The sequence below is a fragment of the Gasterosteus aculeatus genome, chromosome 12 (genome assembly GCF_964276395.1).
Source record: "Gasterosteus aculeatus chromosome 12, fGasAcu3.hap1.1, whole genome shotgun sequence".
NCBI lineage: Eukaryota > Metazoa > Chordata > Actinopteri > Perciformes > Gasterosteidae > Gasterosteus > Gasterosteus aculeatus.
Window position 1 is genome coordinate 20,470,021 of NC_135700.1, and position 27,590 is coordinate 20,497,610.

Sequence of the window (27,590 nt, forward strand, 5' to 3'; positions counted from 1 at the left end):
ATCCTCGAGTCGCTGGCCAATATTAATTTAACATTTTGTGACATATCCTTCACAGACTGTAGTTGACGTTTCCTGTTAATTTCCCTGCCGACGTCAACACGCATTTTTAAAGATTACACTTTCAAAAATAATTTCAGGAAAAAAAATGAGCGCAGGACCAAACGTGTGAAACAAGCTCATGTTTGAGCGCGGTAAAAGCTTTGTTTTGCAGCAAATGTTTTCGTGGGGGAGGGGGTTGAAGAGGGGGGAATCAAACTGATATTTAGCCCCTACTGGCTTTTTTTTTCTCCCTGCTTTTGTTTTATGCAAGGCTCTTTTTACCACATGGTAGTGACAGATTGTTTGAGCTGAAAGGAAAAGCCATTCAAAGCTAATTAAGCAGCCATTCCAGGCACTATTCGCAGGCAGGAGGGAGAGTAGCACAGGCATTTGTCAGCGCCGTACCCAACGTGGGTTTAATTGACAACCCTGCCTCCTGACTGACAGCTTTCCAGCCTCTCGGCCAATTGGAAGGCACGCAGGGAGACGGCTGTGATGCCATTGGCTGGAGAGCAGTGAAGAGCCAGGAAGCGGACCCACGTGGGGCCGGGCAAAGAGAGCAACACTTGATAGGCTGAAATCCGCAAGCGCAGACGTGTTGCAGCCTACCTAGTGGTGCCGATAGGGAAGCTTGTAGATGCTTGAGGTCTCGTTAGAAATAGGTCGATCAATTGAAGTCAATCAAAGCACACGGCTGTAGATTAAGCGGTATTCACATCTTCTACGCACTTTAGGTCTCAAATAGAATTCTACGAGCTCTCATTTTTCAGGATTTCAATTTCTCTGTCTTTCCTTGATTTAGGATGCAGACAGTGTGATCTTCCTATTCTAGATTTTGAACCGTTCAGGGTCGGACTTAATGCTTTTCAGGAGGCTACATTCTGGATTTGGTTAGTGGGGTTATTTATTTGTATACCCCCAGCAAAACGTCTCTGAACCTACACCCACAGTTTTGAAACGCCGGTAGAAACACACTAATATATAAATAATCGTCTTTTGTTTTGAACAAGTTGTCGAAAGCACCGAATGTCACTGCAAATTCAAAATGGCGAACGTGTGTGAGGTCACGTACCGCGGGCCTATCAATGCGCCCGCGCGCCGTTCCCCCCACGTGGGGGACACCGCGATGTGATTGGCCGGTGGCGCTAAACTCCTCCGAAGAACCCCATTGGCCAACGCGGGGCCCTCTCTCGGTTCGTCGTGTCAGTGCACAGTCTGTGTGTGGTACAGCGCGCGACGGAGGAACCGGGTTTACCCACCAGTGAGCTCGTGGTATATTTCACAACGGCCGACATTTTTCACGAGAAGGAGCCGTTTATCCGCCACAAAACAACACATTTTGGACTTACTGGAAGACTCCCGTCCGACCCTTTGGATTCTAATATTCTTTCGAGTTTGTATGCCGTCGACAACTAGTCTCGATCGAGGGGTTTCCAACGTCCGACCGGACGGAGAGACGCTCTCCGCCTCGGGATCACCTTTTTAAAGGACTCTCACGGGGGGCGAAGAAGTGAAAAATACAAACCGCGACGGACATTTGTCCGTATCGTTCCGTGGTGACGGCTACACGTGAAGGATAATACGATTTTTGTTTCTGGATAGTACATATTTTCTTCACCTGTGAGGAGGGGAGGAATCCGCCCAGACAAAGGTAAAAAGGGCGACATGAGGAGAGCCGCTAACGAGACTCCGTCGTGGTGCGGCTTTATGGCAGCCGACTTCGAAAGCCGCAGCTCCTTGTCTTTTTCTCATGGCTTTCAACCCCCCCCCCCCCACGGATCAGCAAAAACGACCCGTGTTACGTCTGTGTTCTTGTTCCCCTTTGTGGAAGTCAACTCGTTAGAATTGCGAGAATCTCAAAGCGTCGTGTTGTTGAGGTTGTGGGGGAAAAAAGGTCAACTTCGGGATTAATTTTACCCTCTTTGTCATCCAAATCGATTCGACAATTTATTTTGCATAAAATGGGGATTATGAGGTAAAATAATAAAAAAAAACGTCATTTCCCAATTAGTATTTTTCTAAAGACATTTAATTTTTAACATCGGCCAACGAGTAGGCTCCCATCCGCCCGGTTAAGTTCACGATACAGCTTTTAACTCTTAACACCCGAGGAGCTCCGGCCGCCTGCGGCGAAAGTGCTTCAGCTGCTCAGCCGTCCCTCGTTCTTTCTCCCCGCGTAGGTTCAAAGGAGAGGCCGAGGAGGGGACGCTCCAGCGCGCGCCCCGCCGCCCAGAACAGCGCTTTTGTCCGCCGCCATCCTGCGTGTACAGGGGAGGGGTGGCGGTGATTTACCGCACCTTCACCGGCACTAAGGAAGGAAGGAAGGAAAGAAAGGAGAAGGGGGAAAAACACCGAATCCACTCGTGCAAAAGGACGCGACATGTATCCCCAAGGCCGGCATCCGGTAAGTAGCTGCCTTTTTTTTGTGGCCATTGTTTGTAAATTGATGCTAATGCGCCGCCGTTGGAAGAAGCCTAATTAGCTCGTGAGAGCGGAGCTGCTGATCCACACCTTACTATTTATGGTGCGCATCTGCAGCCGCCCCGCTCTCGCTGGCTGGGAGCAGATCGGAGCTTTTGGTCCAACTCGGGGAAAGTAGATCACCTCCTGCTGCAATCAGACTGCATTTCTCGGTGTTAACCGCTAGCTTTTGAAATCTCACATCTTTCTTGTGATTATTATTATTTTTTTTTTCTTCACGCCTCTCTCACGCCCGACATTACTCAGAGGACACGTGAATCGACCTGCCTCTGTCGCTGCACATGCTGTGTGACCGCATCTCTTTCCTCCACCAATCGGGGGCCATGTGATTACTGAAACAGCAAAAGAGGGAAATGTCCCAAAACACAGTCCACCGAGAAGGAGGAGGCTGAAGAAGGATGTGTAGTTAGCTGTGATGGTGTTATTTACCCCCTTGTATCTCCTACCTTGCACTTTTTCAGGCACCTCACCAGCCAGGGCAGCCCGGCTTCAAGTTCACTGTGGCAGAGTCCTGTGACCGGATCAAAGACGAATTTCAGTTCCTGCAGGCTCAGTACCACAGGTAATCACTAGCCTCCTGTAACCCGTTCCTGGAAAAATAAAAGCAAGAGGAAGCTTCTGTTGTGTTAGCATTGTCCACGCTAATGTGCTTTTATTGAAGATGACAGGAAATAACCGTTTTCATTTCTCCGTTCTCTTCCCGAAGTCTTAAAGTGGAGTACGATAAACTGGCCAATGAAAAGACGGAGATGCAGCGCCACTACGTCATGGTAAGAGCCGTTGCCATGAAGCTATAAATGTGATTTAGTGCCGTGTCCTCCCCTTTCAGCCTCAGGTGAACGGTCGCAGGTGGTGCGAGGCCTGCGCGCTTTGCAAAGGCCATGTTAGCTTTTGCTCTTAACTCTGTATTATTGGCTCCCGCCCCGATTTCTGCTTTCATGGGATAAGAAGGTGCAGGTGGGATGCGTGAAGTGGGGGAGGGAGGGATTGTTGAAACTCTAGCAGGGGTCAAATGTCCAACTATTGATCGTGAGGTGTGACGACCCTCCTCCAAGGCTCCAGGGTCCTCTTTGTGACCCCCCCCCCCCTTTCCCTCCCCCCAACACACCCGACGTGACCCACTGGGGGTTAATCACTGCTCTGCTGGCTTTGTGCATAAATCACAGGGTTTCCTGTATTATTTTTAACTTCTTAACTCACCCGAGTTGAACCACGGGGTCATTGAGACACTCCTGACACACCTAGGGACTCTCAGCCAGGGGGGGGGGAGAACAACTACAAAGATAATAGGCTGAGGATTGTCAATGAGACGTTACACAGTGAGTGTTTTTCCTGTGATATCACAATATGGGCAACGGAGGCACAATCTCATCCAGGATGTCGTATTGTTGAGTGCAATGAACATGTTCCGCTGACCTACGTTTCCGTGACTTATTTTTGACTTGTTACAGACCAAACGACTCACCCGTTAAGTGAAAAAAAGGCCCGCGTGTGAATCAGTGATTACAGTAATCGTTGCAGGCCTAATATCACGGGGTCGCGTCCGTTCAAAAGTCAGTAACGAGTAATGTCAAGCCTCTACTTAGCTGTCCTGGGCCAGCACTTAAACCGTTTTCTGGAAACCTCACTTGAAAGCCAAGATGGGTGCTTGATTTCTGTCAAAGAGCAGCAAAGAGGTGAAATTTAAAACATCTCGCGTTCAGTTGGGAGCTCGGTGGGGATCAAATGAATGCCAAATAAATACGTTCCTCAATACCCATTAGAAAGGTTCCTTCTCCCTGCGAACAAACTCAATGTTTATCCGAATAGTGTTGGAACTCAGACCCGACTCTTAGCTTGTGCCTCTTGTTTGTACTTTAATAGAACAGCGTTAACTAAACGCTGCAGTACGTTTGGTTAACCATTATTCCCACCCCCCCTGCCAGGAGCCAGAAGGTGGTGGGAGTAGCTTTAATAAATTTCAGCGTGTTTGATGTTGGTGGGCTAACAATCCTTTGGCACCCATCGGCGGAGAAAGTTGTTTTCCGTGGTGGTTGTTGGCGTCCTCCTGTATTTTCTTTCTTCGAGTCAATATGAACAGTAGCCGGCTGTGGTTTCACAAAGCACGTGAAGTTGTCAACCTCTTTGGTTTATGTCACCGTGTTTAAAATAGCTCGCCCTTTGTGCCGCAACAAGTATTCAGCCTGTCTATTTTATTGTTTGGGTACTTTAGAGGGAGGATGAAAATGTCATGCCTGTCAAACTTAACTTTTTTTCTTTTTGTGCTGCCTTGAACTAATACATTATGTGTTCCTCATTAGACAAAAGTCACCAGTAACTTTGGTTTTCCTATTGTGTTGTCTGGGATAATGTCTGGCCTGCAATGTTAAAAAGTAACTCGCTGAAAAATCTTTTGAAACAAAAGTTTTAAAGCCGGCCTTGTTGTGTATTGATGTTTTTTCTCCTCTTTGTTTACAGTACTATGAGATGTCCTATGGGCTCAACATTGAGATGCACAAACAGGTATGTAGCCATATCAGGGATGATGCGGGTGTAGCCAAAACATTACTGCCCATCCCTCCAGTGTGTACGGAATACACACACACACACACACACACTACCTGAGCGTAGCCTCTACCCGCATCCTTAAATGACTTTAAGAGGCATACACATGCTGGCTTCCTGTAGTGAAAATGCTGACATGCTAAACAACACAAAGGGCACGCTGCCTGATGGGGATGGTTTGATAAGATTAAAGTGAAGTATTTGGCAGGCTGTCTGAGAGGATGTGTTTTTGTGTGGTTTGTCCTTCCGAGTGTGTGTGGGTGTGTACATGCGCCTGCATTATTCCATGTCTGCCTCTCCACTGCCAGCCGGGCTAAAAGCTCATTAGTTGAGCTGCCACCCGGCGCTGGGCATCGGGCTGCAGTGGAAAGACGCTTACAGACGAGCTGGACGGGGCAGAATGCCCGCAGCTTCCTCGACACCACCCGAGGAGGCATTTCTGTAGTCTGCAGGCGTGAAGAGAACCAGAGCGGGGCCGATATGTTTAAATCACCTCGGCCATAGGAGTGGTGGTTGGTTTGTTTCCAGTTTAGGAAGTGTAGAACTCAACTGTCATGGTACTTTGCATCTTAGTCTTCCAACACCAAAGGGGTCTTCTCACAGAGTGGCTGTTTTTTTTAAGTGCCGACATGAATAATGGAGGTTCTAACAGACATTAATTCACTCATTATTTTTCTGCTGTTTTTACGATTTCACTTTTGTAAATTGGGTATGTTATTCTATTGGCCTGTGTCACTTTTGGTGACATTTATCGACTAAGTGACTCTGACTCTGGAAAGTAGTTGTAAGTTGCAGCGCATTGTTTGCTCTAAATCATAAAGCAGGTATTGTTTCTTTTGACAGTACCTGAGGCGTGTCCACTCTAAGGAGTGTGCACGCTGCCTGGCAGGCTAACTTTAGGCGTGGTTAGGATAAGACATCTGCCGCTGCAGACACCGCTGTCTTAAATCCTCTCTAAAAGTAAGATCAAACCTGTGAACAAGGCTGCAAAACACCTCTGTTTAGCTAAAGCGCTGACCTGAGGCCTTTTTTTTTTTTATAGTCCGCCCTGGAAAGCCACATTTTCTTTTCTATTAACAGACATTAGCATAATCTTTTATTCATTTGACTTGAAAAGAGGAATAAAGATTAACGTGATCTCAAGATGCCCCTCCTTTAAAAAAAATCTTTTTACGCTTCCATTTTCTCTGATTCCGTCTTCTGTTTCCTTCAGTCACCTTTCGCCTCCCTTCCAACCCCCCTCCTTCCTTTGCCCCCCGCTCCGCTGTCTGAACCCCTGACGATGTGATGTGAGTGATGGCCCCAGTGTCATTAGCTGTGTGATATGATGTATGAGAGTGGGAGTCTGTCGGGGGGGGCTTCATGGCCCTCAGATCCAGAAGGTTAATGGCATCAGTGGGAGGGGAGCCCGGCTGGAGCAGCAGCACACTGCACAATTCATCAGGTGTAGTCGTTTCTTGTAGGAGCGCGTGTGTGTGTGTGTGTGTGTCCGAGTGTCTGTGCACGCTAACTAGCTGTTGGAGCCACCCCCCCCTGTTCTTGCGCGTTTTCTGTCATGCACTTATCGCCAACAAGGAGGTTTGTGGGTGGTGGGGAGGGAGGAGGAGTGGGTGGGGGGAGGGGTGCTGGCAGTAATGGCTGCATGCCGGTGGCAGTGGACAAAACCAAGGGGGGGTGGAGACGGGAGGAGTGAGAGGCTTCAGGATAAATGGGTTAATCGACTGGCCCTCTCCTGCGCATCTCCTTTTGTTTATCAATAAGCCCGCTGGAGTCGGCGGAGCACTCTGAATAATGCATGATTCCTGCCCCCCCCCCCCCCCCCCCCCCCCCACTGCCGAAGGAGTGTTTGTGATGACATCAGCGAGAGCTAAACAGGCAGCTCTTAGCGGGTCCCTGTTGTTGGACGGCGGTGGGGGGGAGGCGAGGCCTGATTATTGGACGCAGGCAGCAACATTACTTCTGTGTTGTAGAAGAATTATCGCGGTGTGGAGGGGAAATAAACGGACGCGATGAAACTCACTTTGTGTTATCGCTGCAGGGACGTGGCTTCCCCTTTGCTGGTGCTGTGCTGGGTGGTTGCTAGCGAGGGGATCTGTGCGGTTGCTGGGGGGGTAATCTGTTTTGACAGTGTCTCTTATGAGGGCGAGGAGTGCGGTTTGGAGGTAATCACCCCCGCTTGCTGTCAATAAGTGATTTTAATTAGCGCAGCTCATTAGGCTGCCTCAGCAACATGCCCCGTTGACTCTGTTGTTTGTTTGTTTTTTCCACTGTTGCTGTCCATGTTTACCTCTTGTACGCTCATCCACATTTTGGTTTCAGTTCTCTCTTTTGGTAAACAACAGTTTCCATCCCCCTGTGTGTCCACCGTTGTTTTGTTGCGCGGTAGGAGCCGCTTCGTGTAGCACGTAGCTATTCCTCCTCTCACCTGGTGAGTGAATGAGCAAAAAACTCAACGTGCTTAATCGGGCGGAGTGTCATGTCAGATTCCTGGATAGAGGACGATCATGAAAGAGGAGAAAAAGATCTTGTGCAAATGAATAATTTATAGAGGATTCCTGGAATTATTTGCCAAGGATGATGATGGCCGACCCGTCTCTAAGCCGAAACAAACTCACGACAAGAACACACACACACTCGCTCTCTCCGGGGAGCGTGACGAGGTTATTGGTGGCTGTGAGACGTGCTTCATTTTGATCGCCGGGCTAGAACACAAGTTACACAACGAGTGTCTTGATGTGTATGTGTGTTCTCCGTCAGTTGTTGATGCGGTTCAAGGGATGTGTCCGTACACATAAAGTGCATGATGATTTTAAAATTGGGTGTAATCTGTTGGAAAACAACTCATTTCCATATGCTTCCCTGCAGGAAAAGACGTGTCTTCAGTTTTGCGCGTGTGAGTTTAAAACAGAATGACATGGACATGCGAAAATAATCCTCCTGCATTTGTAATGAACAAGATGCGTCTTTCTTCCTCTGCTTTGGCAGAGGAGATAATTCCCAAACGCACCACCATCACATGCCACTTGGTTACTTCACCAATTGAATCCTCGTCAGAGACTCTGCTCTCCACTTGGGGGGCTAATGCCTGAAGCGACAAACACCCAAATGGCTTTCAATGCACCATTGACGGAGGGATGCAATGGAGAGGGAGAGAGCCTCTCCAAGCTCTGGTGCTGCTAGACAACCCTGAGTACCTGTAATTGTGGAGCTGCGGTAAAAAGCTTCGGCTGGCTCAAAGGCTTCTGTTTTCAGTGGCTTTAAGTGATAATAAACTCTTCCCAGTGGCGCTCTCTGCCACTAAAAGCACTGTGGAAAATAGTGCCGCCGAAGTGAAGCGGGAGTAATGCAAGAGTGCCGCGTGTCATTGGATTTGATGTGTTAGTTTTTTTTTTTTCCTGCCAAATGGCTGGGAAAGAATTGTGTAAATAAGCCATGTGCCCGTTTTTTCCCTCCCTAACATGTGTGAACAGAGCGCAGGGACTCAATTTGAAACGGAAGGTCAAGATGTAGCCGATAAAGGGAGCGATTCGGTTGACTGCTTTTACGGTTGATGCCCTCGCTTTCTCTTAACTGCAGCTGTAAAATGGACAAAAAAAGAAAGGAAAAAAAACGTTGTTCCATGCAAAGGAAGTCTGCTCCATTGTTTTATTTCCTGGCTTATAATATTTTGACTGTGGGGTCAATTTCAGAGGAAGTTTGGGAGTCTTTTAACCCTTGAAGAAAATGGTGAACACGGCCCAACATGATCTCTGCTGTCAAACTACCTGGTGGGGCAGCTGGCGTTTCAGACATGTACACCGAAACTGGTGTTGTTGTTTTTAGCACATCACGCTGTACAATGCTGCAACGGAAGCTGAGTGCTGGATGTTTTGGGCCCCCCGTGGAGGCTCTGGAGTGCTTCTCTGGGAGTCCGTTCGTGGTGATGGGTGGTAACGTTGTTGCTCTAATAGCCGAGTGTATCAGCACACCGCTGTCTCCTACGAGCCCCATGTTGCTCCCCTCGCTGCCATTTCCACAGAAGTGGTGTGATACTGAAACACTCTAATCCTACTGTGTGCCCCCGCTAATGATGCTGGTTTATGAGTCCATAGAGCTTCCTCTTTCCCATACAGCCCCCCCCCCCCCTACTCCCCCAGTGCAGCCCCCTCCGCACGCCGTTATCCCTCATTAATTTCCCGTGCCGATCAGATCGACAGGCCGAAAATTCAATTTAATGACCTGCCTCTTTGCTGTGCCTAATATGATTTTACAGGCTGTTCTGGTCAGGGCCCCAGCCCAATTTACATAACGATCAGCCGTGCCAGATAGCGTTGCCCCGGCAACGGAGGAGGGAGAAGGCGGGTCGATGAGCGCGAAGGAGGAAGGAAGACGCAGGGGAGTAGTGAGGATTAGTAGGGAGGGGTGTTTGGGGGGGAGGGATGGGGGCTGTCTGGATGAGAGAGAAAGCACAGTACATCTAAGGTCACGCAGGAGGTTGTGAGATGATTCCTGACAGGCCAGCAAAGGCCTGTCCTGTTTCTCCTGTCCTCCCTCCTCCAAAAAGAAAAAGAGGGTGACCGCCACCGGCACCTCCTCACCCCCTTTTCCACCTTCTCCCCCCCCCCACACACACTCACCCTTTCACAGTCGAGCAAGTGTAAGAGAGAATACGAGTGAAATAAAGCGGTGTATAGAAACTGAGGATGGAGACTCCCGCACACCTGCTGGGCCTCCACCCATAATCTCTCTAAATCAATTAGTTCCCCCCCTTCTCCCCAGTTCAGTCAAACTACATTTACCTTAGTGTCAAATCAGACTTCCTTTTCACCATCCCCCTCCCCCCCCCCCCCTTCTCTTTTTATACTGCGTTCTACTTTTGTGTTCCTCTCCTTCCTCCTCTCTTTCTGTGGAAAATATAGATATAAAAAAAAAAGGAAATGGGTTTGGACAAAATGTCTTGGGACATTCAAGTGCGGTAGGTGGGCCGCGCGGCGTATCCATTTGTCCAAATGCAGCGCTGTAAAGTGCTCTTTGTGCGTCCAGTCCTGCAGTATCCGCTTACCCTCCCAGCTAATATTGTGTGGTCGATACCGAAGAGGGCCTCTGATAGATAGACGCGCAGAGTTAAGCAGTCTGCTTCAGTCCGCCCCACCCTGCTCCGTGGGCCGTAATTATGAAGTATGGCCCTCATTACGCTCTCTCCAGCCAGATGTTATTAGCATATTTCAGCCTCGTAATGAAATAAGGCCCGGGTCTAATGGAGGCAGGAGAAGGGGGGGGGGGGGGTACATTTGTACTAAGACGACCCCGATTTGGTGAAGAAATACAGGGTGTATCCAGATTTGTGTGTGTGTGTTCCCATAAAGGCTCGCTGTTTTGTTTTACAGGTAGTGTAAGTGCTTGATTATAGTGCTGCCTGTAGCACGCAGCATACAGGAGGGCAATAACTCAATCATCTTCTCTCTCTTCTCCCCGCAGACTGAGATTGCCAAACGTCTCAATGCAATTCTGGCTCAGATCATGCCGTTCTTATCACAAGAGGTGAGTGTCACTCCAGCTTGCAGTCTTTTTTTTTGTTGTTGTTTATTGACGGGAAAGCGATCATGTACACCGTGGAAAGGTTATTTAATTAGTGACTTTAGCGGCACAACCCCACAAAATGGTGCGTTGAAATGGATGGAATAGTAAACTATTTAATCCTATGTCATCACTTAAGACTGCTGCTCTGCAGTGTGACTTTAAACCTGTGAGGAAGCTTGAAAACAAGCCTGGAAATGCCCTCATCAAGGCTTCTCTCCTGACAAAAGATTTTAGTTGAATTCCTCACAAGAAAACATAAGCAACTCATCCTAACTGTTGCTCTAAGAAATGAGTAACAGCTGAAAACTGCCATACGGCTGGTAATAATGATGAGCGATAATAATTGTTGGAGCATTTAATTTAATTCACCAACATCAACTTTTACATCCTATTGAGTCGACCGTCTTTTCATCGGGTCTGCTCCAAGCCGGATTCAATTACTTTTGTTCCGTTCTCAAGCATATTCCTGCAGGTGAAGCAGACCTTTGTTTCTCCGAAGCCTCGGTGCAGGCCTGGCCTGTGTGCTAATGCATTGTTCATTAGGAATCTAATCCGTGTTCTTGTGTCCTGCAGCATCAACAGCAGGTGGCTCAGGCTGTTGAACGGGCCAAGCAGGTCACGATGACTGAGCTGAATGCGATCATCGGGGTACGTGGACTTCCCAATCTGCCTCTCACTGTGTGTATACCCCCTTTTCTTACTTCATTTGACCTGGGGCCAGGGGCAAAACTGCATGCATAGAGGAGGTCCGGCACTCCACTCCGGACCCATCTACGTTTTAAGCTTGCTACATTAAGCCCGTGGGTTTATTTCACCTTTCTGCGCCTCTGCTGAAGTGTCGAGGATAACGTGGGAAAGGGTAATAGATTCAGCAGAGGAAGCGGGGGGGGGGGGGGGGTGAGAAGGGAGTAGTTCGGTGTATTAATCTGCTACTAGTCTATCATCTCCCTCATATCTGTGGCATTTGAACAATCGGTGTGAATACAAACTAGCCCACCTCGGCCTCCTCCCCTGTGCAGACTTGCCCCTGTCTCCACTGGTTTATTGTGTTTTTATTTAAGTTTGCAATAATACTGTCAATATGGTCTTCACTGGTGTAATTTGTCTGATTGTTTGGTTAACCATGACCTGTCAGCACGCTGCGAGCAGTTCATAACAGCAGCTGTGCTCTGATTTCCTTCTCCTCAGAGTCAAAGAACATCTGATATACAGTAACACGGTCCGGGCGGAGATCAGATTATGGTCTTTCTCTGATTTCACTTTGGCTGCGCTTAAGAGGCTGCAGCTAACGGGCTTACCTTTACCTCTGACCCAGCAGCAGCGGGGGGAGCTGGAGTGGTCAGGGACAAGCATTGTTATTGTAAGAGATTAGCAGCACTGGGGACGTCGGCGGTGCTGAACTTTTGTACGGTGTAGAGGGTGATGCATTTAAGCTGTATCCAAACAATGTTGGCAGATAAGGGAGAACTCCTGTTATTCTGATTTGGTAGTATTTACACCATTAAAACCACCTGAATTAGCTACTTTTTTGTTGTTGGAGCTGTAACTGACGCTTGTTTTCATTGACAAAATAACTTAATGGATTCTTGACTATTAAATGCATCTTTCAGTCTATAAAATGTCAGAAAATAACTTTAAAATCTTCATCAGTTTACTGAAGACCACGGTGTCGTCTTCATGGTTGTTTTTTTTGCCTCACTAAAAGTCCAAAAGTTAAGTTTACTACACGTAAGACAAATACATTAGCCACTTTGATTCTGATTTCATGTTTATTCTTTTGGTGATGTTGTTTTTTTTTCTTTTTTCTTTTATTCAGAGCTGCAGCGCTCGATGGGTTAGTAGTGGAAAAGTGCACGTCTAAAAATCTGTAATTGATCTTTTAATTGCAGCCACAACGCTAAGCGGACACGAAATCCACTCTGGTAAAATATACTTCACCGTGATTTGATCTTCCATCTGCTTTTATTTAGAAACTGTTAGCCTAGCCGCTTTATGATAGCCAGCTTGTACGCAGATGGATAGCTGACCCTTTTGATTAGCCCTCTGTAGTTAGAGGTTAGTCAGCGGTTAGCTCGCCCCGCTGGTCAGAGGGGTCAAGTCTAATGAGAGGCAGATATCGAAATTCGATTAAGCTAAATGAGCCAGGAGCACGACCCCCAGTTTTCAAGGTAATTACTTCCTGTTTCCTCTTTTCCCCATCCCGCTTTGTCCAGCCAGCTCAGTGAAACAGGAGGGACCCTGCCATCATTAAGGGGGGGCAGGGCCACACACACAGACAGAAAAACCCACTTTAATTATAGGGGCGAAGACACATGACAGGTGATCAATCTCCATGTACCCACAGTGCGAGAGGGGCGGGGCTGCTGCGGTCTTCTTGTCATTAACGTGATGTTCAGAGAGCACCAGACTCCGACAGCTTCCTGCTGCAGCGAGATCGTAAAATACGTTCCGAGTCCAGACCTACACGTCGTATCAAGGTTCCCCAGCGGCCTCCTAACCAGCTGGAGTTACCCGATGAACCCAGCGCCGGGTCACTTTTAGGACATAATGTTGGAACTTTTAGAGATGGACACTTTCCCCAATTTTCTAATATTTACTAGACTGGAAGGATTGATTAAAAATTAATATATTTCTTGTCGCAGCCCCAATTATTATAAAATATGTTTTATTTAATATATAGCATATTTTCTATGAAAATCACAAATGTGAAAGTAAACTCACCTGTCATCAGGGCATATAACCACTTGTTAACTCTTTCCAGAGTAAACCAGTTCATATGCAGTACAATTATTCTTTTTTTTTTTTTTTTTTTTTTTTGTAAATGTGAATTTCTTCCACGGTTTTTAAACCACAAAAACAAAAGTTGCCTCCAAAAAAAAAAGAGATGCAAACTAGTTTTGTCCGACTTACAATATGTTTTGCATAAGTTCTGCCTGAGGCGACACAGGATTGGAGTGTGATTTGACACAGCTTTTCAATGTCATCATACTCCTCCCATGAAGTCCACCGTGGCAGCATTGTACAGCATTGATAATGTTTAACAAGTCAGTTACAGGTGGTGTGCTGCTCATCGCCAACCCTTATTCAAATGCTGTGGAACACCCGATGTAAAGTTACACTGCCTGGGTTTTTTTTTTTTTTTTGCCAACAGTGTTCTCCTCTGTCACAAGTTTGCATGTTTTATTTGCATGTGTATATTTACTTTATTAAAAACGGTCATATTTCCATCCAGTTTGAGTGTGTAGGCTTTTTATAAAGTAAGAGTCTGCCCATGTACACACGCTGCGACTTATCAGCATCTACACATTATGGTCGGTTATATGGAGTCATTGGCACAAAAATAATTAATCCAGCTTATTCTTTTAATACTCAACAGTAGAGGTGCACTGATTGTCAGTTTTTTTTAAATTTGACATGTGGATTCTATGATTGAAGGCTGCAAACTTTACTTTACTCACCACCAAAACTAACTTGGAGGGAGAGAAAACGAAAATGTTTTCCTTTTTACTTTCATTTACCATGATTATTTGTATAAAACGGGTCTTAGTTTCCTCTCATATGGGGTTTATACTACTGTAAATACAAACAACTGTAATTATTAAAGTTGCTCTCCAAAACTACATTTTACAAGAGGACATTTGATCACACTATAATTCCCGTTTGGCCCACACTTCGCTTATTGTGTACAAAACGCACGTCAGTGGATGTAGCCTTTGTTGGCGCTAGCTGCTTAGCTCCGTGCTGTCAGCAGACTGCGACTACCCTGAACAGCATGACGTCTAAATGAGTTAGCTGTACCAAATGTGTTTCTTATTTTGGACTTGCAGTTGTGACATGGTGTATTGCTCTGCATCATCAATCAACAAATAACACATTTCATTCTTTTCAAGAAAGAAATGTCATGAATGTGAATAATTTATTGTTTTTTTTGGTTACTTGGGTCTGCTGATTGCACTGTAGAATCTTTTTTTTTTTTTTTTTTTTTAATTTTTAACTTTGTATTATCTTCAGTTTGTTGCTTGTATCATTTCTGGCTGAACCTCTCCTCTTCCTCTCTCCTTTGACTCAGCAGCAGCAGCCGCCTCATAGTGTCTACCCAGCCTTCATGGTCAGTGTTCAGGTTACCAAACATAGAAAAACAATCTGTTTTTTTCACCAAGTGTTTTCAATTGCTTGCTGGCAGTCTTAACATGTGTCTTTGTGAAAGGGGGGGTGGGGGAGGGTGGCTGCGCCTGGTGTCTTTTTGTAGAAGAAAGCATGTCTTTGGGTGTGTTTTGGGTATTTTTGGCATCCTGTCCTTTTTTCTGTCTGCCTCAGATACTGTTATTTCTAGCCCCTAAAAACACACTCATTCCTTTAGCAAAATGATGTAGTCTAATCTTTGTTGCAACCCCATGCCCCTTCCCCCACGAAGCCGTCGTAAAGCACAGGATAAGTAGCTAATGTGGCGCTCATTGCCAGACTTATTAAGCCAGCTGGTTTGCGCTGGTGCTGTTGACGCTTGTTCCACCTGACAGTCCCGTTCTGCAGGGAGCCAGCCTCGCCTAGTTAACTTTAATTGCCTGTTTCCTGTGGAAGTTGCCTTAGCTGTGGCGGCATTTACACATAATGAAAAAAGATAAGTGTGAAAGGAAGCCAGCTCTTTACCCATGAATATTGAATTGAAAGCAATTTATTTTCTGATTTTTTTTTTTTTTCCTCTATCTCCCTTCCCCCGCGCCACAGCCCTCCCCTGTCTCTCCTCCCCCGTCTCTCCTCTCCTCAGCCGTAGCTCGTTAATGAGGCTTCTTGATAATGATCCCTGCACGCTTTTCCTCATTAGGCACACTCAATAGGGACGTCCGTGGCTCAATCCCTCTCTTGTTATTTTCTAATTCTGCCTCTCCCTGCTTTTTCTTGTTCTGGCTGCCCCTCGCTCGCACTCATTTTTTAAATTTTTTTTTCCACCCACTTTTCCTTTTCCTCAGCAAATAGGCTGCTCGCCACACCGATACAATATCGATTAACAATGCAGGCCTTGAGTTGCTTCTACCCGTCGTGCGATTTCAGGTCCAGCTGGACATAATGAGCTGACTGAATAATGGCCAGCTGCTAAATAAAGCTTTAAATGTGGTAAGCCACTAGATATACGCTCGTCTAGTTTCTCCATTTTATGTAATGAATGTATGGATGAGGCTATTGAAGTTCTACCCAGCCAGCAGAATAGCAATCATGTTTTTTTTTTTTTTTTTTCTTTCCCCTTCTTTGGAGAGGCAGTTGATGGATGTGCTAAGTGTTATTTAACCTTGTTTTAAAGCACTTGCTTCCCTCTTGCCTGAGTGGCTATTTAACTCCTGTCTATCTACTAGCTCCTCTCTGGCTTCCTCTCCCACACACACACGGCCACGGCCTCTTGGGAAGTGTGTGTGTGTGTGTGTTCTCTCCACTGTGTCTGTTTAAAAGCATTTTGCTGGAGGAGCAGGCATGTTTTGCATCCAGTGTTTTTTTTTTTTTTCAGGTGTAGACCTATTGATTTTTTTTAACCGACCCAACTGTGACTGAAAATCGCTGGTTTGGGAGAGAGTTAAGAAATAAAATGTTTTTTAAATAAAGGCCGCCCAGTATCATCGCTGACGACCGGAGGCGACATGTTGCCGGGTCGAACATAAATGTCTCGTGCCATAAATATGATGGTCTAAGCACTTTTTAAAACACTGCGGCAGGGTTCTAATGAGTGTTCTTGGCCTGTGAGATGCACCTGGGGGCTCTTAAGAACAGCACTGTAAAGCATTAACGTCAAATATTCTCTGCTTCCAGCTCCTCCTGATTGCCACCTTTCTTTGTTCTCAGCATATATTTGTGTTTTTGACTGTTGGTGCAACATGATCAATCATCTGAATACCTCCCTGCCCTGCTTTGCACTGCCGTCTTGGTACACTTTGGTTCTTTGAGAGCAATGTAATAAGCTAGCTAGTGTTTTTTTTTAAATGGGACTCCCGATGCAGGCGGTGGTCCGTGTCGAGATGAAGCTGCGCAGCTAACGATAAATAGTAGCGTATTCTGTTTGAGCCAGACAGACGTAAGCACACTGTGCATCTGCAGCTACGAGCAGAAGCCGCTCTCCCCTCAGACGGGGAGCGAGCTGGATCAGCATGCTGGCAGTCACCGTCAGGCTGCTGTTGTGCATAAATGGTTTGGCCCACAACTAAACCTTGTCAAAGCCGGCTCTAATGCATGAGTAGAGAGCGGTCACTCAGCGACGCACTTCCCAGCCGACCCACTTGTCCTCTGTCTTGTCTCCCTGCGTTTGTTTACAGCAGCAGCAGCTTCAGGCCCAGCACCTGTCCCACGCCGCGCACGGCCCCCCGGTCCAGCTGCCCCCCCACCCCTCAGGCCTGCAGCCGCCCGGCATGCCCCCCGTGACGGGCGCCGGCTCGGGCCTGCTGGCTCTGGGTGCCATTGGCAGCCAGGCCCACCTGCCGGTGAAGGATGAGAAGAACCACCACGACCTGGAGCACCGAGGTGAGCATCACTGCCCGACACACACACACACACACGGACACACACACACACACGGACACACACACACACACGGACACACACACACACACGGACACACACACGGACACGGACACACACGGACACACACACACAGACACACACACACGGACACAAAGGAGAAACTAAAGGTGACTTTTACCAGGCAGATATATATTTATCATAGAAACGTGTGTTGGAGGGAACATTAACACAGGTTTTGGTCAAATAAATGTGGCAGGACTGAGGTTTTGACATGAAAACATGTTTAGTTTGGACCAGCATAAGGAAACGGTTCAGTGTAGAAATACTAACTCCAGATGTTGGAGGGGATTTCACTGGTGAAGTCATTTATTGGAAGTACAATTCTTAATATTGCTCAAACATAAAATAATCACAACCTGGTATTGTTTGCATTATTAGAAACGACGCACTACGTAACAATAACTCCCCTTGTGTGAAGAGTTTATAAGCAGTAACTTATTTCTTTATTGATCCGTTACGAGCCATTGATGTCATTGTGGTTGTGAAAAATACATCTTGCTAGTTGGACATTAACTGCCAAGTCATTAATAAAAGCGAGTCATCAAGGCCGCAGTCGTAAACGTTGTTGAATAATTAACGAACGGATTTGGTCCCAGAGCACTTTTCCAGGAGGTCAGAGGTCAAACATCCGGTCTACTTGACCAACTAATAATAAACACAGGTAGTTTTCTTTTCTGCACAAGCTAAAGCCAAAGGTGCTCAATAAGGCCTCGTAAAGGAATCTCGACGCAAAAAAAAGTGTTCAAAAAAGAAACTGCAAGTTCCAACTTACGAAATGTTTCTGTTGAACGCAGCTCATTAGAAAGTGGAAACAAAAATGGAAGCGTTGCAGGAACGAGACTAATCTTTTGGCCGAGTAATAATTGAATAGTGTTATCTGATTTGGGTGCAGGTAGTCGTGGCGACGGCCATAATAATTTGTGTTTTTGCTTGTCTCTCCTGGCCCCTCATCTTTTCACTCGCCTCTGAACCATCCTCCAAAAGAGCGCGAGTCGAGCACGGTACGTTGACCCTCTTCCTCCTCCTCCTCCTCTTCCTCCTGTGTGTCTCTGCTTGGCCGGCCAGGCTCTGTGTGTGTGGTGATTAGGTGTGCTTTACGTAGATTTAAGCCCACTGTTCAATAGAAATCCGTGCTTTCCATGTGGGAAGACACCCATTGTTTTTAATGTGGGGGTGGGGGTGGGGGGGCTATAATGAAGTCTGTCCAAATAAGCCAGTGCCTTCTAATCCAGTTGGAAAGTGACTCTGATCACTGGGCGAGGATTATCAGTCGCCTACCTCCTTTAATTTCAGCACAATTAAAAGCGACTTTGAGTCGCCTCCTCTTCTTCGCTTTAGAGGATTCACTGGGTCCACTTATCGACTCCTCTTCATCCACTACTCTCTCGCTCTCCCGTTCCACATGTGTTTTTTTTTTTTATCTTCTGCGCTCCTCTTCTTCCTATCTGTCATTTATTCCCTTGAGGCGCTTCTCTCCTCTCTCTCTCTCTCTTGACTCCTTCTCATGTTAAAGTCCTTGTTTATTGGACGGGCTTAAAGATCTGTTAACTGGAGCGTAGCGCTCTGTTGGAGCTGCTCGCCCAGATTGAGTTCCCATTGACTGGCCATCCTGAATGGGACCACTCATGTCTGAAGGGAACCCAAAACTCGTCCCCCGTCTCGTATGGTGACGAGCGGCTGCCAATACGGCCTTACCTGATCTCCTCAGCACCCTCCCCCATCTCTTCTTTCCACACACACACACACACACACACACACCGTCTTCCTGTCATGTTGTCTCAGGTCATCTGATACGAGAGCTGGAGGCAACTGCAGGGTTATTGAGTCTAAGCAATCCTCTAAAGGTCACAGGCTCAGACAGGCTGTGATGCTGTAGGAGATTTTAGTCTGCCGGACAGCCGCTCCGCACCAAGCCAGAGACTCCGACTCTGTCGCTTTCTTAGTAGCATGTCTGCATATTCTGATCTGACAAGAGGGGATGTGGAATTGGCAGAAAGTGTGTCATTATCTGTCCAACCTCAGTGTTTTCATCTTTACTTAAATTTTTTTTTTATGGTCACATTCTCCTCAGCTCAGTTCCTTTAAAAAAACAAAATTAAAAAAAATTCTGAGTGGTCTTCTCCCTGAAGCCGCTCATCTTCCTCCTCCCGTCATTTGCGGTCGGACATCTTCCCGTATCTGTCTGTCTGGCAGGGATTTGTTGAGCAGCAGCCTGCCAGCGGTGGCTGGCCTGAGGGATTGCTCTGCTTCCCCCCCCCCCACACACACACACACACACACACACACACCAGTGCCCAGGCTACAAAAACCTCGTTTGCAGCTTCTGAGAGAGTGGCAGCCTGTCCAGGAATTCCCACTAGTGGGGCGAACTCATTTCCACACGGCTCCGCTCTCATGGCTTGCCAAGTTCCTTTCCTGTTTTGCTCTCTTGTCTTTCTTATTTTGTCACTCTGCGTCTTTCGCGGGTCTCCTCTCTGCTGGCAGCACCCTCTTTGTGTTCTTCACATCGCACTCTTGTCCAGGTTCCTTCAATGGCCTCTCTATTTCCTTCCTCATTTTTTTGTTGTTGTTGTTGTTGTTTTCACTGTGGTTGATTATCATGTTATTTTCTAGCATTTCGTCACAGAGCGCGCGCTCGGCCACACTCGAGGGACTCTCGCCGTCACAACGGTGGGATTTACGGTCGCGTCGTGACATATTTTGGTCACTTTGTTTTATTTGCGCATGCCGGTCACAGGCAAACACAAAGTCAGGAATGTAAGCTGCTTGGTTTGAATTGTTAATGTCGCTCCAAGCGTGTCCCCGACCAGGTCACGGCGAGGGTCTACAAGGGGATTAGATTTCAGCGTGTGCACACCAAATATCCCATGCTGCACTCTGCTCCCACCTCACATTTCCCCCGGAGCTCTCCTCACTCTGCCCTGCGTGTCACCTTGCAACTCGCGAGTTCATGCCTTTGTCTTCCGGAGGCGTTTTGTGGGTTTGCTCAGCTGCCTCGCCTGTTACCTCCTCGCTCCGCCGCCTTGGCAGCAACAGCGGGACTAAGCTGTCCCAGAATCCTCGTCTGCACCTTCTGTCCCGAATCAGCCCAGCTCGGTGCAGGAGCATTGTGTGTTTTAGCTTTACAGTCAATATTGTCTCTGCTCTGCCAAAGGAAAAAGGCTCCAAAGCCGTGCCTGGACTTAAGCGCACCATTTGGTTTCTGGCTGTTCTGGTTTCAGAGGGACTTGCTGCATTTAAGCTGCGACATATTCAGTTGAATGAGGGTCACACGCTATCAGGGCGTCGCTCAGGTTTTTAATTTTTATTTGAACTGAAGGTTATTCATTCGTAAGAGTCACTCTGTTAGTTACTTCATGTCAGGGGGGGTCCAAACGGGTGGGGGGGGGGGGGGGGGTAGATCACCTTTCCTATGTTGGCGCTACGTGGAGGATGCTGAGGCGCAAACTGCGAAGTGAACTGACGTATTCTGGCTGCATGTTGTTGTTGTTGTCGTTGGCAGAATAACTCCGTGTCGCCGTCAGACAGCCTGCGGGCAGCGAGTGAGAAGCACCGCGGCTCTTCAGATTACAGCCTCGACTCCAAGAAACGCAAAGTGGACGACAAAGACAGCATGAGCCGATATGTGAGTGTTTATTTGAGGCTCTGGTTGTGGGCGGGATCCCGTGCTGCTTTCTGATGCTACTTTGACTTTGATGTTTACTACGTTGGGCTTTCTCACAAAACATGTGACACTACATGACAACTAGAGCCGTGTTACAATTAGCGTTTCCTAGTTGGTTGTGTAACTGTTAGGACATAATGCAATGTTAAGCATGTCCCTTTGTTTTCCAGGACAGCGACGGAGACAAAAGTGACGACTTGGTGGTGGACGTTTCCAATGAAGTAAGACATTGTTTGAACTGATCCGCTCTGCCGCATTCCTCGGTGTGAGCGCCGCAGACCAAACACGGCGCTCTTTTGTCATGTGTCACACCTTGTCTCCGCGTTGCCAAAAAGTCTGTCATAATATTGGTTGTGTGAGGGTGTTTGTGCGTTCACTTGTTGTATTTCTTTAGCTATTCATCCAGAAAGAAATACAAAGAGAAAAAGGGAGTGACAGGTGAATGAAAAGTGTGTGCGTGTGTGTGTGTGCGTGCGTGCGTGTATGAGCACGCACAAGTATATTTATCAGTGTTTGCACATGAGGCCCCAGTTTGTTTGACCTACATGTACATGCCGGTGGCTTTTTTCCTGTTTGCTCAGTCTCGCTCTGTGTGCGTTTTTTGACTCTGCAGGATCCGGCCACCCCTCGGGTCAGCCCCGCTCACTCTCCCCCGGAAAACGGCCTGGACAAATCCCGCGTCCTGAAGAAGGACGCCGCCCCCAACAGCCCCGCCTCCGTCGCCTCCTCGGGCAGCACGCCGTCCTCGAAAGCAAAGGACCACGGCCACGTGAGTGACGCTGCGGAAAGGCCCGGAGGAGGATGAAATGTGGGGGGGCGCGAACTGACCGTCTAAGGGGCATTTGTCAAGTCAAGTGGGGGTCTTGTGTGCAGGACTAATGCGCAGGGGGCTTAGCAGTTGGCCGCCACGAGGGGCTCGAAGGGCCAGAGATGCACCCTCGTGAAAAAAAAACCCTGCGGCTCTCTCCTCTCAATCTCCTTTTTATGGCTCACCCAATAAATGGTCATTTCTTCCTGCGCCTGAGGCCGTAAATAACCCAGAGACACTGCTGCCTCGGTCTTTTCTTGCTTCGCCTCACCCTCTCCCCGTTTCTCCCACTTTTTTTAATACCAAGCTCTCACTAACCAGGCAATCCTCAATCATCGGTTTTACATAAACTATGTCTCTGAGGATTAGGATGGACTTACTGTCCACATCTATGACACTGAGCCTCCTTCCACCCCTCAGGGTGTGTGTCCAGACTAAGACCTCCGCTCCTACTCTGTCTGCAAAGAGAGAAAGCTGGATCAATCGAGTACAGGGGTCACCGTGTTTGCCCAGTCGCATGAACCGACTCTAATGAAGTGTCCGGGATTACCTTCAATCAGATGGAACGTCTTTTGTTTTCTTCACCCGGAGATTAAAGACTATTTCTGTTTTTTTTAGAACGACAAGTCGTCCACACCCAGCCTGAAGTCCAACACGCCTACTCCGAGGAACGAGGCTCCAACGGCAGGAACCAGCACCACTCCGGGACTCCGGCCTCTCAGCATGGGCAAGCCACCCGGCATGGAGGCCTTGGGTATGGGAACACCTTCACTTGTACTCCACCAACCATGCGTAACGTGTGCATTTCCTTGAGTAAATAAATAAATAATAGATTGAATAATCAAAATGAAATCGAGCATAGCAATATGTGATGGCCTTTTCTTCTTTTTTTTTAAACAATCGTATGATATTTTGAGGACCAGACGATCAATGAAGAAACTAATCTTCAGAGGAATTGAGGAGAGAATAATGATTAGATTGAACGTTCATTCATGACCTTGGAAATGAAAAAATCCATTAGCTGGAGCTCTGGAGCTTTTGATCGTATCACAATATCCGTAATGAACCATCGTTTTCTGTTTTCAGACGTTTTCTTTCATTTAATATCTCTCCCGTTTGCAGTGTTTTTCCATTAACGTGTTCTTTCTCTGTCCTCCAGCGGCGCCGGCCCTGCGTACGCCTCTGTCCATTGCGGCTTCCTACGCCTCCCCGTTTGCGATGATGGGTCACCATGAGATGAACGGGTCACTGACCAGCCCAGGCGTCTACCCGGGTCTCATTTCCCCACAGATGAGTGCAGCTGCTGCCGCCGCCTATGGACGCTCACCAATTGTAAATATTTCAGCTTCTATGTAACGTTTATGAATCCAAATGTGCTGCTCTTCACATATATTTCATCCATCTGTTTGACACAAAAACTCCCTAATGTCTGTGAATTATCCTTCACCGCTGTAGGTTATAGAATCTGTTTGCAAAAATGGCTGAGAAACTTAGGCAATATTTCCGCAACTTATTGTGAATATTTCTGCTTGGCTGGCTGCAGCTTGTTATGTGTATGTAATGAGATGGCACAAAGACGGCCTAGCTCCATTACTTTGATGTTGGTTAGTTAGCATTCCGACGGCTTTTAAAAATAAAATGCCTCTCCGTGTTTGAGAATCTTCCAGGCTTTCATTAGCATTAGCAAGCGGGATGTTGTAGCCTTGTGTAAAGCTTCTCTGTATGCGATGAAGCAGAGTCTGTGCCTTTCAAGGGATTTGCCTGGAAAAGATACGCTCAGGGCCTCAGCAGTTAAAGTGTGGCACACATTCTAATTTGAATATACAGTAATGCTAGTCTAGTTTATCTTTGCATGTTACTGCTTGTTAACTCGCGGTTGCTTTTGCTCATGCAGGCGGGGTTTGACCCTCATTCCCACATGAGAGCTCCGGGCCTGCCAGCCAGCCTCACGTCCATTTCTGGAGGCAAACCGTGAGTATCTTTGGATTTAGCTGTGTAACAGCGAGCGTGCAGACATCCAGGCTCTAACTGACCAGATTTCCCTTCATTTCGTCCCTTGCAGAGCTTATTCTTTTCATGTTAGTGCAGACGGTCAGATGCAGCCCGTGCCCTTCCCTCCAGATGCACTGATTGGCCCGGGCATCCCGCGCCACGCTCGCCAGATCAACACGCTGAGCCACGGGGAAGTGGTGTGCGCCGTCACCATCAGCAACCCCACACGTCACGTCTACACCGGCGGCAAGGGTTGTGTCAAGATCTGGGACATCAGCCAACCAGGAAGCAAGAGCCCGGTGTCCCAACTCGACTGCCTGGTAGCCAACTTCTCAGTTCCCTTTTCTATAAGGAGGTGTTTGTTAGATCTGTTTTATTGATGCGGATGTTTAAGAAACATAATGCATGCATAATGCATGCATAATGAAACATCATTTCACAAGGTCCTTGCAATCGGCTTTTTAAAATTTATATATATATATATATATATATTTTTTTTTTTTTTTTTGCGCATCAAATCTAGCCTGACTCCAGATCCCAACAGACAGGGATGTGAATAATTCAGCAAAGTGTCTCACTGCTGTGCTGAAATAATCCTTGGTGAGGAAAAAAAAAAAAAAGCCTGCTGAGTAATGACGTTCTGATTGGCTGACCCGGTCTGCCATTACGCAGCTCATTACTTCCTCCCAACTGCCTCCCATTTCTCATTTCGATACCGTGGCTTCATGCCATTCAACTCGTGTGGCCCCTCAAAACCCTTAAGGTGCGTCCAGAGTGCAGTCGGGTCTTATAAAGCCATCGGGGTGCTGCTTTAATCCGGCCAAGAGCTTCCACGGTTCTTATTGATCTGTTTTTCCTGCTCTCTTGGAGCCTGGCCAACATCCGCGGCCTGCAGCTCTCGTTAAAGCCGACATCCACATCTTCACTAACACAACACAAACCGACTGCGCCAGCCTGACAAACCTCACTTGTCAAGGAGCAGCTCCCCTGGAGTTTTAAGTAGGGTCGGGGCTCGGCATGTTTTTACGTTTCAAATGACATCCAGATGGTGACGACTCTTGTCTGCCTTCCAGAACCGGGACAACTACATCCGCTCCTGCAAGCTCCTGCCTGACGGCCGCACCCTCATAGTGGGCGGCGAGGCCAGCACGCTGACCATCTGGGACCTGGCCTCCCAGACGCCGCGCATAAAGGCCGAGCTCACTTCCTCCGCTCCGGCCTGCTACGCGCTGGCCATCAGCCCGGACGCCAAGGTCTGCTTCTCCTGCTGCTCGGACGGAAACATTGCCGTGTGGGACCTCCACAACCAGACCCTCGTGAGGTCGGTGCTTTGTGTTTTTCACATGGGTTTGTTCGAAACGCCGACTGAGAGCTTGAATTGACTCAGCTCATAAGATGGAAGGCTTCGCCCTCTGTTTCTGACTCGGTGCTCCGCTGTTCCAGGCAGTTCCAGGGCCACACGGACGGAGCCAGCTGCATCGACATCTCCCACGACGGGACCAAACTGTGGACCGGAGGGCTCGACAACACTGTCCGCTCCTGGGATCTGAGGGAGGGCCGACAGCTCCAGCAACACGACTTCACCTCACAGGTAGAGAACGAAAAACGAAAAACCAAACCACATCGCAAGTGTTGAAGACCCCCCACAGATGAGTGATCCTGTTTCCTTGGTGCAGATCTTCTCGTTGGGCTACTGCCCCACTGGCGAGTGGCTGGCCGTGGGCATGGAGAGCAGCAACGTGGAAGTGCTCCACCACACCAAGCCTGACAAGTACCAGCTGCACCTGCACGAGAGCTGCGTCCTCTCACTCAAGTTCGCCTACTGTGGTCAGTGACCGGCTCGCACATCACAATATGCGCATTCAATTTGTCGCCGCTTCCCCGGCTCACATCGCTGTGCCCGCTGGGCAGACCATCTGGCGTCGAGTCTCCGACAAATGAGGTTTCAGCTATCGGCTCACTCCGTTTTAATTTCTCCTCACGAGACCCCCTCAGCAGAACTGGTTAATTCAAACGACACTCGCTGCTTCAGGGCTCTCGCTGCCACTAATTAAATTATTACCCAACTAGTCAGTTGGGTAATTAATCGCAGGGTGATTTAAATAATTATCAGAGGGGAAACAGTGAGTCGTCTTCATTATGATTGTTAATGTAGTGTAATTTACCCCCCCAAATACGTTTTGTCTCTAGTTAGCTGATGTTGTGGGTTGGAGGTTTGGTGTGAATATATTCTGAGACCATGGAAGACACGATGTGATGGACTAACATCTTATTCTCGGGCCGTCTGTTTTGTGTTTGCAGGTAAATGGTTTGTGAGCACAGGGAAGGACAACCTGCTGAACGCATGGAGGACTCCTTATGGTGCCAGCATATTCCAGGTAACGAACACACAAATAATAAAGGTACCTTCATGTTCCTAAAACAAGACGGTGTTTTTACATCATGAAATCATAAATATAAACACAAATGTGATTCTTCACGAGCGCAAACTTCTTTGGTGATATTATAACACATACGCTTGTCCTCCTCTGATTAAAGTTTCTTTTCTTACTTCCACAGTCGAAGGAGTCGTCCTCCGTCCTGAGCTGCGACATCTCAGCGGACGACAAATACATCGTGACCGGGTCCGGGGACAAGAAGGCCACCGTGTACGAGGTCATCTACTAGAGAGGGACGAGGCTCCTGCTTCAGCACTGGTGAGCCGGCTCCTAACGTGTGGACTACAACGCGCCGACGTGAAGCACACGCTGGGGATCGATGGAGCTGTCGACAAAAGGATGCTTGTGCTGAAAGAAGGTTTTCTGTACTTTTTTTTTTTTTTTTTTGTGGAAGGGTACATTTTTTGGGGTTACACATTTTTTGTGACTATCTTTTTTTTTTTTTCTCTGCCGCCCCTGAGAATATTTGGGTGTGAACCGATGAAGCGGCGCTTCATTTCTGAGAACCTCGCCTCCCCCAGACGTCCTGTGAAAAGTGTACATATCGGATTAAATAAAAGACACTTTATATATATATATTATAAAATATATATATTTTCATGTCCTGGGTGTACTTGTGATCAATATCCCACTCTGTCTTATGCCTTGATATTTGAGTGGGACAGCGGAACATAGGTTAGAACTTTTTAACGATTTTACCCTTGATTTTCTTAAAGCACATCCTCCGAGCCGACCTTTTCCAGAAATCAATCTTGTAAGTAGGACGTTTTGTGGAGATTTTTAAAAAGGCCTTTTTTGTCACAGTGCTCTTACGGGACAATGGACACGTGGAGTCCTCTGACTCCGGCAGAGACTCAGCTGGTTTGGACCACTGTAGGACGGAGCAGGACACTATGATTCAGGAAAAGAAATGGATGTAAATTTAATTCCTATTATATAACACGAGACCTTTTTAAAGTGTACTGCTCTGTCTGTGCTATCTCCCTGTTTGTTTTACCTCGTTGGATTGTGGGAGACGGGGGACGTTTCGTGTCCAGCCTCACCCTTGGACCTGAGTTGGCGGCAGCCACAAACTGAATGGAAATGTGCTTTTTGCTAACTTGACGCAATGTGGATGTTTAATGGCCCCATTGATTTCTTGGCGAGAGACTAAACTAACAGTTCAAGCTCCACTATTGGAATGCTTCTGCCCTTTTGTATCGTATCAATATTCCTGGAATGTTTTGATTGGCGCAGACGTGAAGACGGCACTTAACATGTAAACACGAATTGGTCACTCGAGTGTCTCCCGTGGCGACGGCGAGACAACGGCGAGCAATAATTGACGTGCTCCGTGTTCCTGAAACCTGCATTTCCCACAACAACAAAAAAAACATGTAAAGCAGTGACGAGCGCCCCCTGAATCACACCAAAGTATGTAGCAAATGCTGTCAGCACTGAAAGACATGTACAGTTGTTAATAAACCAATAAAACCGTTTTTGTAGATGGTCCCATTTCTTTGTG

At 47.5% G+C, this 27,590-nt stretch overlaps 1 protein-coding gene across 17 annotated transcripts; it reads left to right on the forward strand.

Annotated features, from left to right (window-relative positions):
* Positions 1-1,177: 1,177 nt before the first annotated feature.
* tle3b (TLE family member 3, transcriptional corepressor b) lies at positions 1,178-27,570 on the forward strand. 17 transcript variants are annotated; one of them, XM_040168618.2, is made up of 22 exons: positions 1,239-1,690; positions 2,220-2,443; positions 2,982-3,082; positions 3,227-3,290; positions 4,978-5,022; positions 10,522-10,584; positions 11,197-11,301; positions 14,693-14,731; positions 16,920-17,124; positions 18,169-18,185; positions 20,687-20,809; positions 21,019-21,069; positions 21,462-21,617; positions 22,275-22,410; positions 22,816-22,988; positions 23,551-23,627; positions 23,719-23,968; positions 24,722-24,969; positions 25,092-25,239; positions 25,325-25,475; positions 25,950-26,026; positions 26,208-27,570. In XM_040168618.2, exons 2-22 carry the CDS (start codon positions 2,420-2,422, stop codon positions 26,313-26,315), a joined length of 2,361 nt encoding a protein of 786 aa, XP_040024552.1. In that variant the 5' UTR covers positions 1,239-1,690; positions 2,220-2,419; the 3' UTR covers positions 26,316-27,570. The 17 variants fall into 17 exon arrangements, with proteins under 17 accessions (XP_077941779.1, XP_040024552.1, XP_077941764.1 ...); XM_078085638.1 differs by having other exon boundaries at positions 16,920-17,123; positions 18,126-18,185; XM_078085650.1 differs by having other exon boundaries at positions 16,923-17,124.
* Positions 27,571-27,590: the final 20 nt, after the last annotated feature.